Source organism: Myotis myotis, unplaced genomic scaffold (assembly GCF_014108235.1).
Source record: "Myotis myotis isolate mMyoMyo1 unplaced genomic scaffold, mMyoMyo1.p scaffold_m19_p_13, whole genome shotgun sequence".
NCBI lineage: Eukaryota > Metazoa > Chordata > Mammalia > Chiroptera > Vespertilionidae > Myotis > Myotis myotis.
The window spans coordinates 40,479,383-40,497,006 of record NW_023416317.1 but is presented as its reverse complement, the minus strand read 5'-3'; the positions used below and the strand labels follow the sequence as shown (position 1 = coordinate 40,497,006).

Sequence of the window (17,624 nt, the reverse complement as noted above, 5' to 3'; positions counted from 1 at the left end):
GCCCCAGAATCTTATACCACCAGGTGGAAGACAAGAAGAGAGAAAGAATGCAATTAGGGAATTTTCTAGGTTTCTAGCTGGTGACATGCATGTTTTACTTAAGTTTCTTCTTATCAGCCCAGTGTACAGCAGCCCCTGAAGCAAGGAGCAAGGGGGATGTCTCATGACTCCCAGAATGTGTTCACATTTTGTAGCCCAGTGACTCCTTCTCCTGCTTAGAGGTAGCATGATGTGCTGCTTAAGAGTCCATCCCTGTTCGGGTCATTCCTTTGTTTCCAACAATCTGGTAAAATCCGGTCTATTCTTGGACTATTTCAAATGCACCTAGTTCTGTGAAATCTTCCTGATTTTTACCCTCACTTTACACCCACATCTTTAACTTCCTGACCTCAAGTTCCTTAATGTATACTAGTTATCTTTGACACACAGAAAATTCTAACAGAATTTTACTTCTCTTATTAGACTCTGGTAACATGAGGGCACAGCAGAGTGGGGACTAGGGTAAGGCAAGCGAGGCCTTGGATGTAAAATTCAAGGGGATGTCCAAAATCTCAGTAATCAAGAGAAATTATATTTTAATACAATATTTTAAAATCAAAATTAATGCAACCATTGTCCCAGATGAACAATATATCAAATTTTTAAATAAAGACTGGTTCGGACCCTGCGCTGCTCTCATTCACTTCAGTCTGATCCCAGCCCTTTTGGATCCTATGTTTTATTCGTCTTCTAACCCAGTTATTGTTGAATGAATGAATGAGTATATGAATCTCTTGAAATGATTCATTAGCTTGAAATGTAAAGATCCTGGCAATGAAGATGGATAGCTATGGTGAAATGTGCTCATGGGTCATGAAAACAGTTTGGTTATGTCTTCTGAAATCTACAGGATTAGGACTGCCCTCAATCAGGTCCCCTTAAAATTCTCCTTCATTGTCCCCACTAGTGTAAAATCGGGGGGGGGGGGCCGGGGGGGCGGGGGGGCGGGGAAGATGCATGCTCTATTGGTAACCATTTGTTACCATCATGCAGCCTGTGAGACTGCCCTTCGAGGGCCCGTTCAACTGGAATCCTAGCAGTTCATGTTGTTTCAATAACGTCGCATTAAAATTGTCCTCCCCATTGTTCTAAAACATTATTACAATCACAGTCGCATGAATTGTTTGAGTCATGCCACATTATTTATTTAATGTTTTAATTTACTCGGTACTTCAGAAGTTTCCAGGCCAAATGAGATCAGAAAGGCAAAGCCGTTTGAACAACGGGAAGCAACAGTGTTTGTTATAATTCATTCTCTGTACCGCATTTCCTACTTAGGAAGGAATTTAGCTCCAAGTTATACTCAAGAAGAGAAAAAAATAAAAAGTTCCAGCAGTCTTTAAGGCCTATCGTGCACCTTTCAGATGGAAGATTGACATCACCCTTATCTACACACCACCACCACCACCACCAGCACCTCCACCGTCTGGCCTTATTACAAAAGTTGTTTACCAGCTCTTGGGCCCCTGCCATGACCAGTCAACTGTTGTGGCCGATCAGGGCCAGGCTGTTTTCTTCAGTGGCCAACGTTTTCACTCACAGTTAGCCACCAGGGGGCCCCCTGTTTGGAACAAATGGTGAGACTCCAATAAGCTTTCCTCCAAAGGAACCAAAACACCCCGGGGCAGCCAGGGCGCAAAGCTAGGGAACTTCCCCGCAAAGAACAACTCACCAGCCACAAACCTGCAAGTCCTATGGCGCAGCCTTATTACGAGTAAAGAAGAAAACACGGATGTATCGCCAAGGACGGAGGGGAAATAGGATCCCTGGAATTTCAAGGGAGAGGTCCCTCCTCTGGCCAGAGAGCCTTGGGGTCTTCCACTCGCCTGGGGAAGCTCCCTGAAACTGTACATCAGGCGCTTGGAACGGTTTCTAATTTCCTGACAGTGGTAGTTAATGCTGTCTGCAGGGGTGGTGGCATCTCGCCCCCTTTCCGTGGGATGCCTCCCAGAAGCTGGAATAAAACACACGCCACTGTCTGGCAATCCAGAAAAGTCTCCAAAAAAATGATCTATACATTGTTCAAGCAGTTGAGGTTTCATACAAATCGTCCTAGCTCTCTCACATTTATTATACACATGTATATTGACTCATGAAGTCGGAATTATTTTAATATTACCTACAAGAAAATAATTATACCCTGTCGTCAAAATAGTTTCGTTGCAACTGTGTAGCTTCTGAACCACTACCTTTTCGCTTTGGGGGTACTCAGTATTTTTACTGCTTCATTTTCTCCCAATCTGAATCCTTGGCCTTCAGGACTCGGGGGAGGCGGGGGGGCACCTTAGACATTCCTATTTGCCTGGGCAGAATTTTTCGAGTAGACATTAGTTTTGTCTTCCGGCTTTCTTTGTACGTATCCAGGGCAAAGACACATGAACAGGGCGGCCCTCTGGAACCTGTGGAGTGCCTCAACCCCAGCACACATCTCCCAGGATATGCCCAGAGCTGGGAAGGAGCGTCTCCCTCCAGGGCAAGCCAGGTCCTCTGCAAACTTCCATTCCCGAGGTGGCCAGGGTAAGAGAACACCAGACGCCGCGCAGGGTGGGAGGCCCCGCGAGGAGCCAGTGCGCCGTGTCTACCCGGCAAGCGCCACAAGTTGTTTGGAGGAAAAAAAAAGGGAGGAGCGCGGCCCGGCAGGCAAAATCAAGCCGTACTTCTGGAAGTCACCTCCTCCCCGCCCCCGGTCACTCGTTCCCCATTTCTTCCACTTTGCCTACTGGAGGAATGACGCCCAAACCCGAACGTCCGTGCTCACACAGCCGGGTGGGTGAGCGCGCTGCCACCAACACCCACCGGGGCGACATCGCCACCGGGGCCAGGGCACCCCGGGTGGGAGGCACCAGCGGGGCTGGGAGGCGGGGGAGCGGCCGAACCTGGGGAGGCAGGTGTGGGGCCGGCCAGCCGGGGTGGCGTGCACGCAGGGAACCGGGGTCGGGGGACGCGAGCCCGGAGCGGCCGACGCGTCCGACAGCCGGGCGGGAGGCGGCGGCGGCGAGACCTGCGGCCGGGAGGCCATTTCCTCGCTACGCCCCTGGCGGAGCCCGCTTTGCCTGCTCCGGGCTGTCGCCGCCGCGGAGCCGAGCGCCGGGAGGGCTGGAGGGGAAACCAGGTCACCGGTTCGCAGACGCGGCGCGCGGGGCGTGCGCCCGGGGCTCGGAGGCAGGCAGCGCCGGGGCGCGGACCGGGGCAGGCCGGGCGCGCGGGGGGCCGCGGGGGGCGGGGACTCCGGCGGCCGGGCCACACTCGCTGCCTCCGCCTATAAAAGTGGGGTGGCCGGGGAGCGGGGGGCCGGCGGGGCCCTGCGGCGGCCGCCCCTCTGCGCCCCAGGAGTTGACATTTTTCTGGACTCGCGCGACGTCCCGTCGCCGGCGCTCCCGGGGACCCCGCCGCCGGCAGGAGGGGGCGGAGGAGGGTGGAGACTGCGGGGCTGGGCCAAGGAAGGCGCACATCCTCGGGCGGGCGGCCGTGACGCGGCGGGGATGAACTTTGCATGAATAATGTGAGTGCGCCGGGCGAGGAGACCTTCTGCTCCCCGGGCTCGGGGCGAGCGCCCGCCGCCGCCTTCCCCGGGCAGGGGCGCGCCACCCATAGCGGCTCCAGGACACCGGCAATTTGGCGAGAGGACCGCGCGCGCGGAGGCCGGGGTGAGGGGGGTGTCGGGGGGCGGGGGGGAGGGGCGACAGTTCCAAATGTCCAGAAGGGTGGGCAGGATGGTGACCGGGGTGTCGCGGGACCCTGAAGGGGTGCGGCCGGCCAGCTGAGCGCCTGCGGGCGGGCGGGCGGGCGTGGGTGGGTGGGGGTGTCGGTGAGCCGCCCTGTTACCTGCCTCCGCGGGGTTTCTGCGCCCCGGGTCTGGGAGGATGTGCCCTCTGGCGCCGGGGCAGCGCGCAGCGGCGCTCCCGGAGCCACGGCGTGGGCCGTGGCAGAGCTGGGTGCCCGCTCCCCTCGCAGCGGCTCTGTGTCTCAAACCCCAACCCGGCTGTTGACAGGCTCCTTGTGAAATGGAGTTTGGCATCCTCGGCGCCGAACCGAGTGGAAGTTTCCATGATGAGGAAGTTCTGTGACACGGGAATTCGGAAAAGGTTGGCAGACACGGGGGTGGGGGGGTGCGGTTTAAAGGGACTGTGGGTCCCCCATCCCCCTTTTTGCTCCTGCCCGGGAACTGCCGGGTTTGGAAAGGAGAAGAATCCTGAATATTGGCGTGCGCTGTCACCGGTGCCTGGCTACTTGGCGTCTCCCCGCCTCCTCTGCGAGTCCGCGGCGATCTCGCCAGGCTCCCGAGTCGCACTTCTTTGCCTCGCTTCTCTTGACGCAGCATCTCCGTCTGAGTGGCCCGAAGTGGGTTCTGATACCAGGAGTTGTGCCAGCTGTGTGCCCCCCCTCGCCCCCCCCCATCCCCCAGAGTAGGACTCATTTGGGGGGAGTATTTTTTTACTCCTCGTGGATTTTGTCCTTAGCTGCTGTGGTCACTTTGGAAAAGGATTTCCCAATGACCATTGGAGGGTTATTATTAGTGCTAAGTCTTAAGCCTCTGATTTGTTGGGGAGAGGGAGCATGGGGTGAGTTTTTAGTTATTAATTTTAAATGTCTAATTTTCCCCAAGTGGGAAACCGTCAAGGGTCTAGTAGAAGCATAACAATTTGTAAAGTGAGTCAAAGAAAAGAATTTATCTGCACAGATAAGTTCAGATTCTTCATTCTCCCCCCTCTCCGCACAGATTTAGGATTCATGAAGATTCAAACAGGATCCCCTAATCAGTAAACAAACAAACAGACATTGAAACAGCCTACCTCTTAGCAGGTTACTGGTCTCAGGTGCTAGTGAGATTGTTTTAAAGACCTGTTTTGAAGTTCAAACACCTAAAGCACAGCAGGAACAGGTGTATTGGGTAATGTAGACCTTGGGCAATATCTTTACATTACTTTGCCTTCTATTAGTTGAGTATCCTTATTTATATTGTAAAAATATATAGCATGCATTGGATTACAAAGTAAAACTTGCCTTTTAGTCAAAATATTCCATGATTCATTCTGACTATTCACCGTGACTGCTCCCTCATTCACTTGTTTACCTCTCTTATTCTGAAACAAGTCAGGGACTAGGAAACATTTTTCTCTTAAAAAACGGTGTTTTGATGAAAAGTATTTTTGAGTAATGGATGTTTTTAGTTTTGGCTAAGTGTTTTAATTGACTCTAACAGAAATTCAATACTAAGTGATTTATTTGGGGTTTATATGGGATGGCATTGGTGAACAACCATTTATTATTTGTGATTGTTAAATAGATACTATCCGAATTCAATTTTCATGAATTTCAAAGTTTTGTTATATATTAGAAGGAGGACCATCTGCTAGTAAATATGATTTGCTTTTCTTTTCCAGCAAGTGGAAGTAAATGATACTGAATCTAGCCACAGAACTATATTTTATGAAGCAATTCCTGTTGGCATTACAATTCAAAGGCATAATTTTATTGACATTGAAATATTTGTTTTATAAAATAACTGACTTTCGAAGAGTAATAAACATTCCATTTCTCCTCTAGAAATTCTTTGTAGTAAATTCTGCTATTAAAATAAATTTTAATCTACATCTTTGAGAAAAGGTTATTTCTTAAAGTTTCCTTAAGAAAGTTGTGGATTCCTTTCCTTTTCTGTTTTTTTTTTTTGTTTGTTTGTTTCTTTGTTTTGTTCTGTGTATTTGGGTGGTGGTGGGGTGCAATTATTTGAAGCACAGGTGTGTGGAGCCACACATGGGATTCCACATTTCTTTTTTAGTAAGCTCATCTTTGTGATGGAAATCAGAGTAAAGGTGGTTGGTTTGTTTAGCTCCTTTTTTGTCATTCTAGTGTAAGATTATGTGTCACCTTCTTAAAAAGCCTTTCCCTGACCACTTGAGTAAAGGCCATCCCTCATTCCTTCTGAGACACTGGTTTTTGTCCCCCCCCCCCCCATCCTTGGTTTTATTTGCAATCTGAATTGTTCATTTCAATTGGCTCATTTTATTGATTACCTATCTCCTGTGTCTAGAATAGAGTCCATGAGAAAAAGTATCTTGACTGCTTCATTCACTCTTGATCCTCCAATATCTTGAACCATGCTTGGCACACAGTAGGTGCTGGGTAAATCTTTGTTGAATAAAGGAATAGTTGCGCCCAAACATTGTGTTCACCAAAACACCCGACTAAGCATCCTAAATGGGTACCAATTGGGTAGGCCAAGATCTGTGCCTGTATATGTGTGTGCCATGTATATATGGGTCAATCTTTGTTTATCTCTCTCTCTTTTAAGATGAAAGCTAGCCCCATTTAGGTTAGTGATGATACAGAGTTATTTCTGAGAGTTTTTCTTGGGGGCATTTGCCTTGAGTACATGGAATCCCTCAGCAACAGTTTGCCTTACCTAGGTCCCTGAAGACTTTGACCTTCAACATGCTGGGTTGCAGCAGAATTTTTATGCATTCCAGAGGTATTGTCAGTGCTAAGAGTGAAATTCCAGGAAATAGACATCACTGGGTGATAGCTATGCCTTCTCACTCAGCAGGTTCTAGCAGTATCTCTAGCTGATCTACAAAAGTGGTGGTTGGGGAAAGGGCAGATGAGACTGTCAGGATCCCACACGAGGTAGAAATAGCCTGTGGAAGTAGATTGGAAATAACCTGGTGGTTACTCTGTACCCTCTCCCTTTGCCCCCTTTTCCCACTTCCATAAGCAGATTTTGAACCAAATGATTATGGGAAATATTGCATTATCTGAGTTTGCAAGTTGACTGAGCTGTGGTACCCAAGGGGTTATCTTCAAATTAGCTAGTCGTGGGAACTTTTTTGACAATTGAGATTAAAAGGAAGTTACAATAAATGATTATGGAAATTTGTTTTTCTTTATAGAGTATCGACTCTCAGAAACGTGTCTGAGTAAATCTAAAAGGTCTACAAAATGATGAAACTGGTAAAAATGGTAGGGGACAAAAGATAAACTGAAATCTTAAGTGCTTATTGCTTTTGAGTATTTAATTTAGCCCTGAGCTTCTCAGTAGCCAAGTTCAGAGAGAGAAAAAAAGGGAACTGGAGGACCCATTAAAGTTATAAGGATATCTCAGATAACATTGGCAGGGTGCTTACTATAGTGCCTGACTACTAGTATATACTCCTATGAAATATCAAATCACATAATGGCCAATACTTGAACTTCAGTTCTCCAGAAAATGAAGTAAAGATTTTATATGATCACGTTTTTCACCAACCCTAGAGAGAAAAAATATGCAGAAAGCAGAATGATGTAAAGTAACCCAGTGGGAGTTTATCTTTGGAGATAAGCTAAGCCATGGTCCAGCAGTGGAGATCCTGAAGATTGTCCCCAAGGTAGAAATAGAGCTCAGAAAACCTAGAGGAATGAATGGTTGACATGTTCTTTAGGCTGACTTTCTCAAATATCCAGTGTCACGGCCAAGCTTTTCACTAAAGCAATCTGAGAGGACAGGACAGCCAGGTACTTGAAAATGACACTATGACCACAACCTCTCTGAACAGATGGCCTTGGTGCTTCGTGTTTTACTTTGTCTAGCTCCTGTCTTCCTGTACAGCAGCTTGTTTTTAGTGTCCATTTCTACCTCCCCACGGAAATTGTGATGAGGGGCTATGGGTTATTCATCCTTGACTCCCGGCACCTAGCAGAGTGTTTCACACATGACCCAGGGAAACACTTGTTCAAAGAATCAATCTAGGAGGAGAAGGGGTGGTGCCTATCTTTCTCTTCTGATTTTGAAATTAAGTGTCATCTTATAACTTGATTTTGCCCAAAATGAATGTTTGCTGCCTAGATTGCATCATATCCCAGCTATTTTGCTTTAAGGGCTTAGTCTAGTGTCTGAGGTGGTTGAGTAATGGGTGGCAAGTTAACTCCTCGCTTTACTTAAAGTCATTTTGATTACTGGATTTGATTCCTCATTCAGCCTACACAAATCTGTGTACCTACTATGTGCCTGGCCTTGCTAGTCATTTTGTAGCTCAGCATCGAGCCCAGTGACCTTTGAGGCAATGTACATATATTAATACAAAGAGATTCTGAAATGGTCTACACTGTGATAGAATGGATCTGCTTATTGGGATCTCTTATATGGCCCCCTAGATGAAATAAAGTTATTTTGGTCTGAGGAAGTGATTGTTTATAGTTTCAGTAGCCCAAGTGTATTAGTGTAAATTGCAGTGGGATTTGCCCAAGACTCTCTTGGTATCCACATGGTGTGGGGATTAAATATGTTTAGGCCACTAAGTCTCTGATTAAGGATATTCACTCTCCACTTTAAGTTCCCTAACTTATTAGTCAAGTGACATTTAAGTAAGTACGGGGGGAGGGAGACTATCCAAATCACTGAGTCACAAGTAGTGTATTTCCATACACTCCTCTAAGGAATCTGGCCAACCGACAGCTAGAATAGTGATCTAGGTCCAATGCTAATGTTGGTTTGTCCATACTGCCCTAATTTCAAGGGACTTTGAAGACTTTATGGACTGGCAGCTCTTGTGCAGCACTATTTTTATTGACCAAGAAACTGAGCTCCATTGTGAATTTGGATAATTTTTCCAAATGGCAACTCCGGAAAGTCTGGAATTAGGACCCAGAACCTTGTCTCTCTGTCCCAGGAAGCATAGTATAGCCTTTACACTGTACAGACAGACACATATATACATATAACATATACAATCATATGTATATTATGATATATGTATATGCTAATAATATGTAATGTGCATATAACATTATAATAATATAACAGTATTAATAATTACATATACATGTATGTACTTGCTCAGATGGGGCACACATAGCAGTTAGGAAAGGATTGATCTGAATTAAGTTATTCATTCAAATTCCTCATCCCAAAAGACAGCCTTTAAGGATTATGGCTCCTCTTTTGTGATCAAGAATTTAGAGATTTATTCAGAAAGCTGATTAAAGTAAAAGCTTGGACAAAGGAATGCACATTAACAGCAGGTATGCCTTCTTAATTTGGGAAACATACTTGTGTGACTCCTCTGGTGGCTCAGGAATGTTTGAGATGAGAAGAGTGAAAAGATAGTCATGGTTTTAGTGGCATAATGTATGGTTATGACATTCAGGAACCCATTGAGTATGCTGATTCTTGTGGCAGATATTGTTCTGTCATTCTCAGGATGGCTCAGATATACATTTCCTCTCTTTTTGTTTCTCTTCGAATACTGTTTTCCCAGATTTCAATAATGGTTGCACAGAAGGGGTGCTCAAAAACAATGTTGATAACAATCATGCCATTCCTGGGTTTGGGTCAGTTTTTCATATTTCTCTTCCACACGCTTAAAAGTCTCGCCTACTTGCACGTCCATACATGCAGAATCTGCCTCTGTGACAGGTGTGTGCCATGTTCTCACACAGAGTGAAAAAGGCACTGCGTGTCTCTGGGCTTTGGCTGTGGTTCCCATGTCCAGCTTCCAAATCACAGGGAAAATTCCATAGTCACGCTGGTGTCCCATGCCACAAAGGTTGTCATCGCTTTGAGTCCTTTCTAATCCTGAGTATTGTGGCAGATCCTCATCTTATTTTACTTTTTACTTATTTTACTATTTACTTAGGATACTCTGTGGCCAATGATATTTGAGAAATCCTGAGTTTAAGTACATAGTGTGGGAGTTTTCAGAGCCTATTTTTGTTCTAGTGTGTGTTATAAATATCCAAGATGGAAAGCAGGTAGCAAAATATTTATTTGTGGCCCTAGCCAGGTGGCTCAGTTGGTTGGAGCATGGTCCCTGTACACCAACAGGTTGCGAGTTCAGTCCTCACTTGGGGCTCATATAGAAGGCAACCGATTGGCGTATCTCTCACATTGATGTTTCTCAGTGTGTGTCTCTCTCTTCCCACCTTCCCTCCTCTTTCTCTCAAATCTCTCCCTCTCTCTCCCTCCCTCTCCCTCTCCCTCCCTCCCTCTCCCTCCCTCCCTCTCCTTCTCCCTCTCCCTTTCTCTCTCCCTCTCCCTCTCCCTCTCCCTTTCTCTCTCCCTCTCCCTCTCTCTCCCTCCCTCCCTCTCCCTCTCCCTCTCCCTCTCCCTCTCCCTCTCCCTCTCTCTCTCATGAAAACACATCCTTGGGTGAAGATTAAATAGATTAAATAAATAAATAAAAATTTAAAAGTTAAAAAAAAAACTTTGTGTGTGTGTGTGCATGCATGTACATGTGTGGGTCTCTGTGTGTGTGTAAAGCTAAAGTTTAATACAAGAGGTTGTGAGGAACAGTCTATAGTGTTACACTATAAAAACTAGTCTCATTTGTTTTCACCTCTGACTACCTTTCAGAATAAGTGATGACTCAAAGGGGCAGTTTCTAGTCCCAAAGCAGAAGATTTTTTGCTTTTTCCACAAAAAAAACCCCAAACAACTGTCAATTTGTATACAACACTGATTAATGCTGCCATTGTTGAAGTGTTTTGGGGACGATGTAAAAATAATGCTAAATTGCGGTTACTTTTAATCTCCTATATAATAAAAGGCTGATATGCAAATTGTCCCCTCAACTGGGAGTTCGACCAGGGGGTGGGCCAGATTGGGGCGGGCCTGTGCACAAATTCGTGCACCAGGCCTCTAGTATATTATAATCATAAAACCTATCTTTTCTTGACTTTCTTTTTGATGTTAAGAGGTATTCATTTACATAAGCCAGAAAATGGTTAATTTCTGTTATATGTGTTTTTATTTACTTTTTTGAATTTCACCTAAGCTTCACTGTAATTTCTACTCCACTTCCACCATCTGGAGATCTAGAATAATGTGCTTATATTTGAATGGTAGCTACAATAGGGGAAAATAGCAGATTGTATATAGTCTTGTATTATTTGTCTTTTATTTTTTAAAAAGAAACCAGGAGAACCTTATCTAAAAAAAGCCTTTTTAAAAACAATTTAACTGTTGATGGTCTATGCAGGTGATGAACATCTCAATTTATCCTGTAAGGGATTTGCAAAATATCTTGTCCCTCTGAGGCCTCTTGGGAAAAAAATTAAATTGGCCTTTTAATTTGATCTCATGTTCTATAGGTTTGTAAATGTAAGGTGTTGCTAAGGTGAAGGCAGCATCTAGGATGTACTCTATATGCATTCATTAACTGTTAATTAAGAATATGTGATCAGATTTATCTTTATTGAAGTTGCCACAAAACTGAGCCTTCAGACCTTTTTCTTCTTCTGAAGTTTGTCTATCCATCTATTGCTCCCTCCAACCTTCTTCCCATCCTTCAATTCATCCATCCATTTATCATTTATCTATCCATCCATGCATCGTATGTGCATCAGGCATCTACTGGATGCCAAGATCTAGGGTAGGTGCCTTGGTATCCTGAGACAATGTACAGGAATTGATTTAGTGTAGGACAGTGTTTCTCAGCCTCTGAAATATTGGCATTTGAGCCAAATAATTATTTGCAGTGGAGGGCTGTCCTGTGTTGTGGAGGATGTTTAATATCATTGCTGGCTTCTACCCAGTAGATGCCAGTTGCTGCCCCACACTCCAGTTGCAACATTCAAAAATGTCTCCAGATACTGCTAAATGTCTCATAGGAAACAAATTCACCCCCATTGAAAACCACTGGGTGTAGAGTTAAGGACCAGGACTGTGGAGTGGGAATGTGTGGGTTCATATTCTGGCTTCACCTGGCTTTATTGTATGTGCTCAGTTTCCTCATCTATAAAATGTGAAGGGTAAATGAAATCATGTAGCACTTGACCCACAGTTAAGTATTCTCAAACATTAGCTATTTCTACTGGTGGTAGAATTAATACTTCAAGAGCAATTACAATATTGGTAAGTTCTATGATGGAGTAAGTACAATGTGCAGTGAGAACCAATAGTTGGGAATGGGGAGAGTTCTATGCAGTAAGAACACCATATATAAATGTACAAAGTGCGGTTAAAGTGTGAAGTGTCTGGGAATAGCAAGGACCCCAAGAATTGCAAGGAGCCCAAGTGTCTGACTGATGTGAAAAGGACAATAAATGAGGGTATTAGACCTGGTAGGAGTCCCATGATGAAGACTCTCCAGACCCCAATAAGGAAGATGGACTTTGTCTTGATAACATGAAGAGACCGAGTGTTCAGGAAATCAGATTTTTATTTTAGAAGAGTTCTTTGGGACAGATCTTGTGTGGGAGAGAAACTGAAAATGATGAGACTCTTAGAATAATCCATTGAGAGATGATGGCTGCTGGAACTGAAGCAGTTAAATGTTGTAAAGTCTTTGGGAACAGATTTCACTTTCTCCAAGATGTGGCAAAATTTTTCTAATTTAACCCTAATAATCTTAGCAAGCAAGATCTGCACTTAGGGAGCATATTTTACTTTCTCCAAGATGTGGAAAATTTTTTCTAATCTAATTCTAATAATGAATCTTCTTAGCAAGCCAGATCTGCACTTAGGGAGATTTCAAGTTTAATTTGAAAGAAGATTGCATGATAGATCCTCTTTAAAATGATTTCAAGTGAAGCTTAAAGACCATCTCACAGCCTATTTGTAGCTGAATATTACTCAAGGGTTCTCTGCTATTGTATGTACATGCCTACAGTTTCTGTGTCAGATGGAAATATACTTCTACATGACTACATTGAATTAACATTGTGATGTTGAGATTATTTAGTGTTTCGTTGATTTTCAAACTGATAGGAATTTTATTTCTTTAATGATCAAAATTAGAGATGGTGGAGAATATGAGGGAATGAATGAATGAGAGTGATATGTAAATACTACCTACTTAAGGATAAAAATATTTTGGACAAGTTTCTTGACTTATCTGAGTTTTAATTTCCTTAGTCATAAAATGATAGGAGTTTATAAGTTAGATAATCTCAAAGTAATCCTTAGCCTAGGAGTTGGCAAACATTTTCTAAAAATAGGATATAAAATAAATATTTTCAGCTTTTCAGTCTTTGTTGAGGATACTCAACTCTGTTGTTGTAGTACAAAAATAGCCATAGATAATGTGTAAACAGACCTGCATGGCTGTGAACCAATAAAACTTTATTTACAAAAAAGCAGATGGTGGGTTGCACTTTAGTAACCCCTGCTAGCCCAGCGGGAAGCCAATAGAAATGTATTGCGAACCACATATATAGTTTAAAATCTTCTAGTAGCCACATTTTAAATAAGTAAAAAGCAACCAGTGAGTATCATTAAAATATTTTATCTCCCCCAATATATTCAAAATATTAATATGTAATCAATAGAAAAGCATTAATGAGATATTTATTTTTTGGATTAAATCTTAACTATCAGATGTGTATTTTATATTTGCAGCATATCTTAACTTCAACTATCCACCTTTCAAGTGTTCAACAGCCATTTGTAGCTGCTAGTAATTGGGACAACCCAACTTTAGCCTTAAAAATCTATAATTCCAACAAATTCATGCAAAAATAACTTAAATGCATTATTTCAAGTAATTGCAACACTTTCTTTTTTTTGCCACATATAGTGGTTAAAAAAACACTCTATACATTGAAATAAAATTAAAAATGCACAGTAGCTCACGACTAGAAGTTTATTTTTTACTCATGTGAAGTTGAAAATTGCTGTTTCTGCTGATTGTTGCCTGTGCTCCACAGTGGTTCATGGTAGGTCTCGATTCCTTTGGTCTTGGGCTCCTCCATCTCTAGCTCATGGCTTCCAAGGTCATGTGTTCATTGCATCAGACCACTGAGAGGGGAGTGAGCGTGGAAAAGCTCACTGGCTTCCTAACTACCTTGGCTTGGAAGTGACACGAACTCATTTTGCTCAAATTCCACTGATGAAAAGGAATCACATCCCCCCACAAAAATAAAGCAGAGGGAGTAAGATAGTCCCTCCTAAGCAGTTGCTTTCCAGTTGCTTTCTCTGTACTATAGAACGGGGAGCAAGGATTGTTTGATGAACTATGTTGGCCACACTGTGCTACTCTGTTTTTTAATTCTTATGTAGATTTCATCACATCACTGTCTTGTTGTTTCTTAAGGCAAGGGATGGAAATATCTTTATAGTAATGAGGTAATCCAGTTCTATTTTTTGGTGCAGTACCACCCTCCTATCTGACCTAATTCTGTTTCCTGATTTCCTTCTCACTCTTAGGGGGCCGTCTTCAATCTTGCTAGCCCTGGCTTTTCCTTTTAGTCTTTGATCATCATTTTAATTTTTTTGGTGGATCAGTGTTGGCCCTAATATACACATAGAATTGAGAGTTTGTGATTGACCCTGGCACATCATTAATGTGCTCATTTATTTTGAAGGGAAATAAAATTTAAAGTAGAGTTGTTAGGGAGCAGAGGCGAGAGCTGAGTCTTGGTGTGTTGACAGAGAGATATTGAAGCCATTTTCCTGGAATCATTTTACAGAGCTTTAGACTGTTTAAATAAATGACTCATTACATAATGTCTTGACTAAAAATACCAGTTTTTCTCATATTTACCCTACTTATCATTGCTTACTACAATGGGAAACCCTCCCTTTTTTATTCGAAAGGATGTTTTTGTTTGTTTCCCTTCCCAAATTATCAACATGCTTTATCAAATATTCAACCAGGTCTATAGAAGTAGCTCCCATGAAGGAAATTTAAGAGGGGCATGAATTATAAATGTGAGGTAAGTGAAAAGAACAAAGAAACTTCTTCCTTCTAACTATCCACATTTTATCTTTCTGAAAACCTTACCATTTAATTATTATTAAAATGTCTTATTCAAAGAAGTAAGGAAGTGCAAAGGGCACATGCCTTTTGGATTATCAAGAAATAAGACTAACTAATGATAAGTATTATTTTGAGGACACATAAAAGAAAAAATATTTGCCGAAACCGGTTTGGCTCAGTGGATAGAGCGTCGGCCTGCGGACTGAAAGGTCCCAGGTTTGATTCCGGTCAAGGGCATATACCTGGGTTGCGGGCATATCCCCAGTAGGAGATGTGCAGGAGGCAGCTGACCGATGTTTCTCTCTCATTGATGTTTCTAACTCTCTATCTCTCTCCCTTCCTCTCTGTAAAAAATCAATAAAATATAAAAAAAAAAGAAAAGAAAAAATATTTGTGTGCCTTTATATTAGTGTAGGTAGGGCTGTCTTCAACTCTACAAGTCTATTTTTGTAAAATAGTTTGCAATATTTTGAAAATTAACATTTGCAATATTAAGAAATGAATCCTGACATATGCCTCTCAGGTACAGAATTTAGCAAATTCTTAATCCTATATAATAAAAGACTAATATGCAAATTGTCACCTCGATCAGGAGTTCGACTGGGAGTTCAACCAGGAGGGCAGGGCCGGCCAGCCAACTGCCCACAGCCCCTCCCCTTGGCCAGCCCCGCCCCTGATTGCCCCTGCTCATGAAAGAATTCGTGCACTGGGCCTCTAGTATTCAATAATAGATGAGAAATAATTCTCTTAGTAATCCCCAACTTGTTACTGGCTCATCACTAGGGTCTCCGGGTCTCAGGGTAACCCACAGTATAAACACCAGTAATGTCCTATTTAAAAGTCTTCTCAAGGAGCAGTGATTGGCCAAGTGTGTTGTAGCCAACCCTCAGGGCTTATAGAAAATGAGAATAATAGATGTTCAGTTACCTGCCCAGGATTCTGGCCTCTTGAATGCAAACTTAGCTCTCTCACTTATATTGAATATGGGGCTTAAGCTGCCTACCTTACTTCTTTTTTTATAGCAGCTACTCCCCTCCCTTGTTCTTCAGCCATCCAAATTCAAACTCTGTCCTTTAAAATCTAATCGATATTTTCCTTTTCTTCTGTTTCAACCCAGCATCCCAATATCCTTCATTCAAGGAGCTCCAGATATCCTTCTATAGTTAATTAGGATTGAGATCCAAATTCTCTCTGCTTCTGCTTGATTGAAACATGCCACTTTAGTGACGTTTCCTTCACCATCTTGTCCGAAGGTTACAGGGTTAGTCATTTATTATATATATTCTTCACCATTCACTGACCAAGCCTCATATTTGTCAATGAGATGGATATTTCTTTACTAGATTTGAAGTTCCAAGAGGGCAGGGACTGTGTGTTAAACAAGTTCAGTGGAGTCTAGAAGCGCAGAGTCCAGCAGTAGGTGCTGAGTAATACTTTCCTGCTGTAGGCTGTCTTCATTTAATTAGGATGAATCTAATTTTAAAATGAACAACCGTGTGTCCTCAGATGCACCAGAATATACACTTACAAGGCCCTGCTGTCCTGCATTATAAATAAGGGAATAGGTTGTCCAACAGAAAAGCAATGCTGTTCTTTTCCCTTTTAAAAAAATTAAAAAAAAAAAACTATTCACACTTAAGAACTGAAGTAGAAGATCTTCCCATCTCCTCAACTAAGTTGGCAAGAAATCAGGGCCCCAGAGAGGATGTTCTCTGCAAATATGAAACCCAACAAAAATCTATGACCTGAGAAGAGTGGCTTCTGAGGATTTGTAAAGAAAGGTTCTTAAGAATGGCTTACTGTCGCCCTAACTGGTTTGGCTCAGTGGATAGAGCATTGGCCTGTGGACTCAAGGGTCCCAGGTTCGATTCTGGTCAAGGGCATGTACCTTGGTTGGGGGCACATCCCCAATAGGGGGTGTGCAACAGGCAGCTGATCGATGTTTCTAACTCTCTATCCCTCTCCCCTCCTCTCTGTAAAAAATCAATAAAATATATTTTTTTAAAAAGAATGGCTTACTGTAAATAGACCCCCCAAGGTAGGTGGTCTGACTTCTCAACTTGCATGACCACAAGGACTTCCTTAGGTGATGGGTTCAAGTTTCTGCAGGACAACATTCTGAGACTATTTGGAAAGGGTCAAGCTACATCAGTTTTTAAATGTTCCTTTTGCTCATGTGAGAGTCTCTTGGACACATTGCTGCTGGGACATCTTTCACAACTCTTAGCTTTTTTGTGGACTTTGTGTTTTGTTTTTAATTTTTAGTGTCTCAGAATTTCCATTACATGGAACATGAGTGTTTTAACTTCACCCTGAGGGGGGTTACAATTCATTTCTCTTTATCTAAGCAGTATTTTGAAACAACTTTTATTTTTGTTATTTTATGGTTTTAAGTCCCCACTGGTGATTCGTTCAAGTTTCATTTGAACCAAGGCAGCCATTCCTCCTCACTTTTGTCTCTTTCCAGCACTAGAGTAAGACCCCCTTCTTGGAGCCAAAGCTATTCCTTATATGAGTTCTAGCAAAAGTTTGACTTTAGTGGCATTTGACTAATAGGCATTATGTTGCATTTCCTGCCATTTTTGAGCAAAAGATGTGGTTTTGCTTCTTCAGTCAATGGAAGAGAAAGAAATATACCAGAAGATATGTTTCTGATGGTCTGAGAGAAGTTGGACTCAGAGGGACCTAATGATTCTGTGCTCAGGCCTTAAAAATGAGAACATCAGCCCCTCTGAGAAAGGGATACTGTGGACCCAGAGAACCCTTACATCAGAGGAACCTGAGGATCCAGTGCCTGCCAGCTCAGTATCCCTTCAAAAGACTTATCATTAGACTTTGGGTTCCCCAGAAGCAGACCCTGAGGTGAAAATTTAAATGCAAGTTATTTTAGGGAGGGAGTGAAGAAAACACCAATAG

The 17,624-nt window shown here is 43.0% G+C and overlaps 2 protein-coding genes across 11 annotated transcripts in view; one reads left to right on the top strand and one right to left on the bottom strand.

Annotated features, from left to right (window-relative positions):
• Positions 1–1,010: 1,010 nt before the first annotated feature.
• On the bottom strand, positions 1,011–4,868 carry LOC118668239. 5 transcript variants are annotated; one of them, XM_036332769.1, is made up of 3 exons: positions 3,865–4,408; positions 1,723–1,993; positions 1,011–1,600 (listed from the first exon to the last, which is right to left on the bottom strand). In XM_036332769.1, exons 1-3 carry the CDS (start codon positions 4,358–4,360, stop codon positions 1,582–1,584), a joined length of 786 nt encoding a protein of 261 aa, XP_036188662.1. In that variant the 5' UTR covers positions 4,361–4,408; the 3' UTR covers positions 1,011–1,581. The 5 variants fall into 5 exon arrangements, 3 of the variants coding, with proteins under 3 accessions (XP_036188662.1, XP_036188661.1, XP_036188663.1); XM_036332768.1 differs by having other exon boundaries at positions 1,015–1,600; positions 1,712–1,993; XM_036332770.1 differs by having other exon boundaries at positions 1,018–1,600; positions 1,712–1,993; positions 3,869–4,407.
• Positions 2,726–17,624, top strand: part of THRB (thyroid hormone receptor beta) — a 288,246-nt gene continuing 273,347 nt past the window's right edge. For 3 of the 6 annotated variants that reach the window (XM_036332765.1, XM_036332760.1, XM_036332764.1), the window contains exon 1: positions 3,392–3,686. The gene's annotated coding sequence lies outside the window, so the exon portion shown is untranslated. Of the gene's footprint in view, positions 2,806–3,391; positions 3,687–4,031; positions 4,125–17,624 lie in introns of those variants that run through there. The other 3 variants (XM_036332766.1, XM_036332767.1, XM_036332761.1) reach the window with 3 other exon arrangements.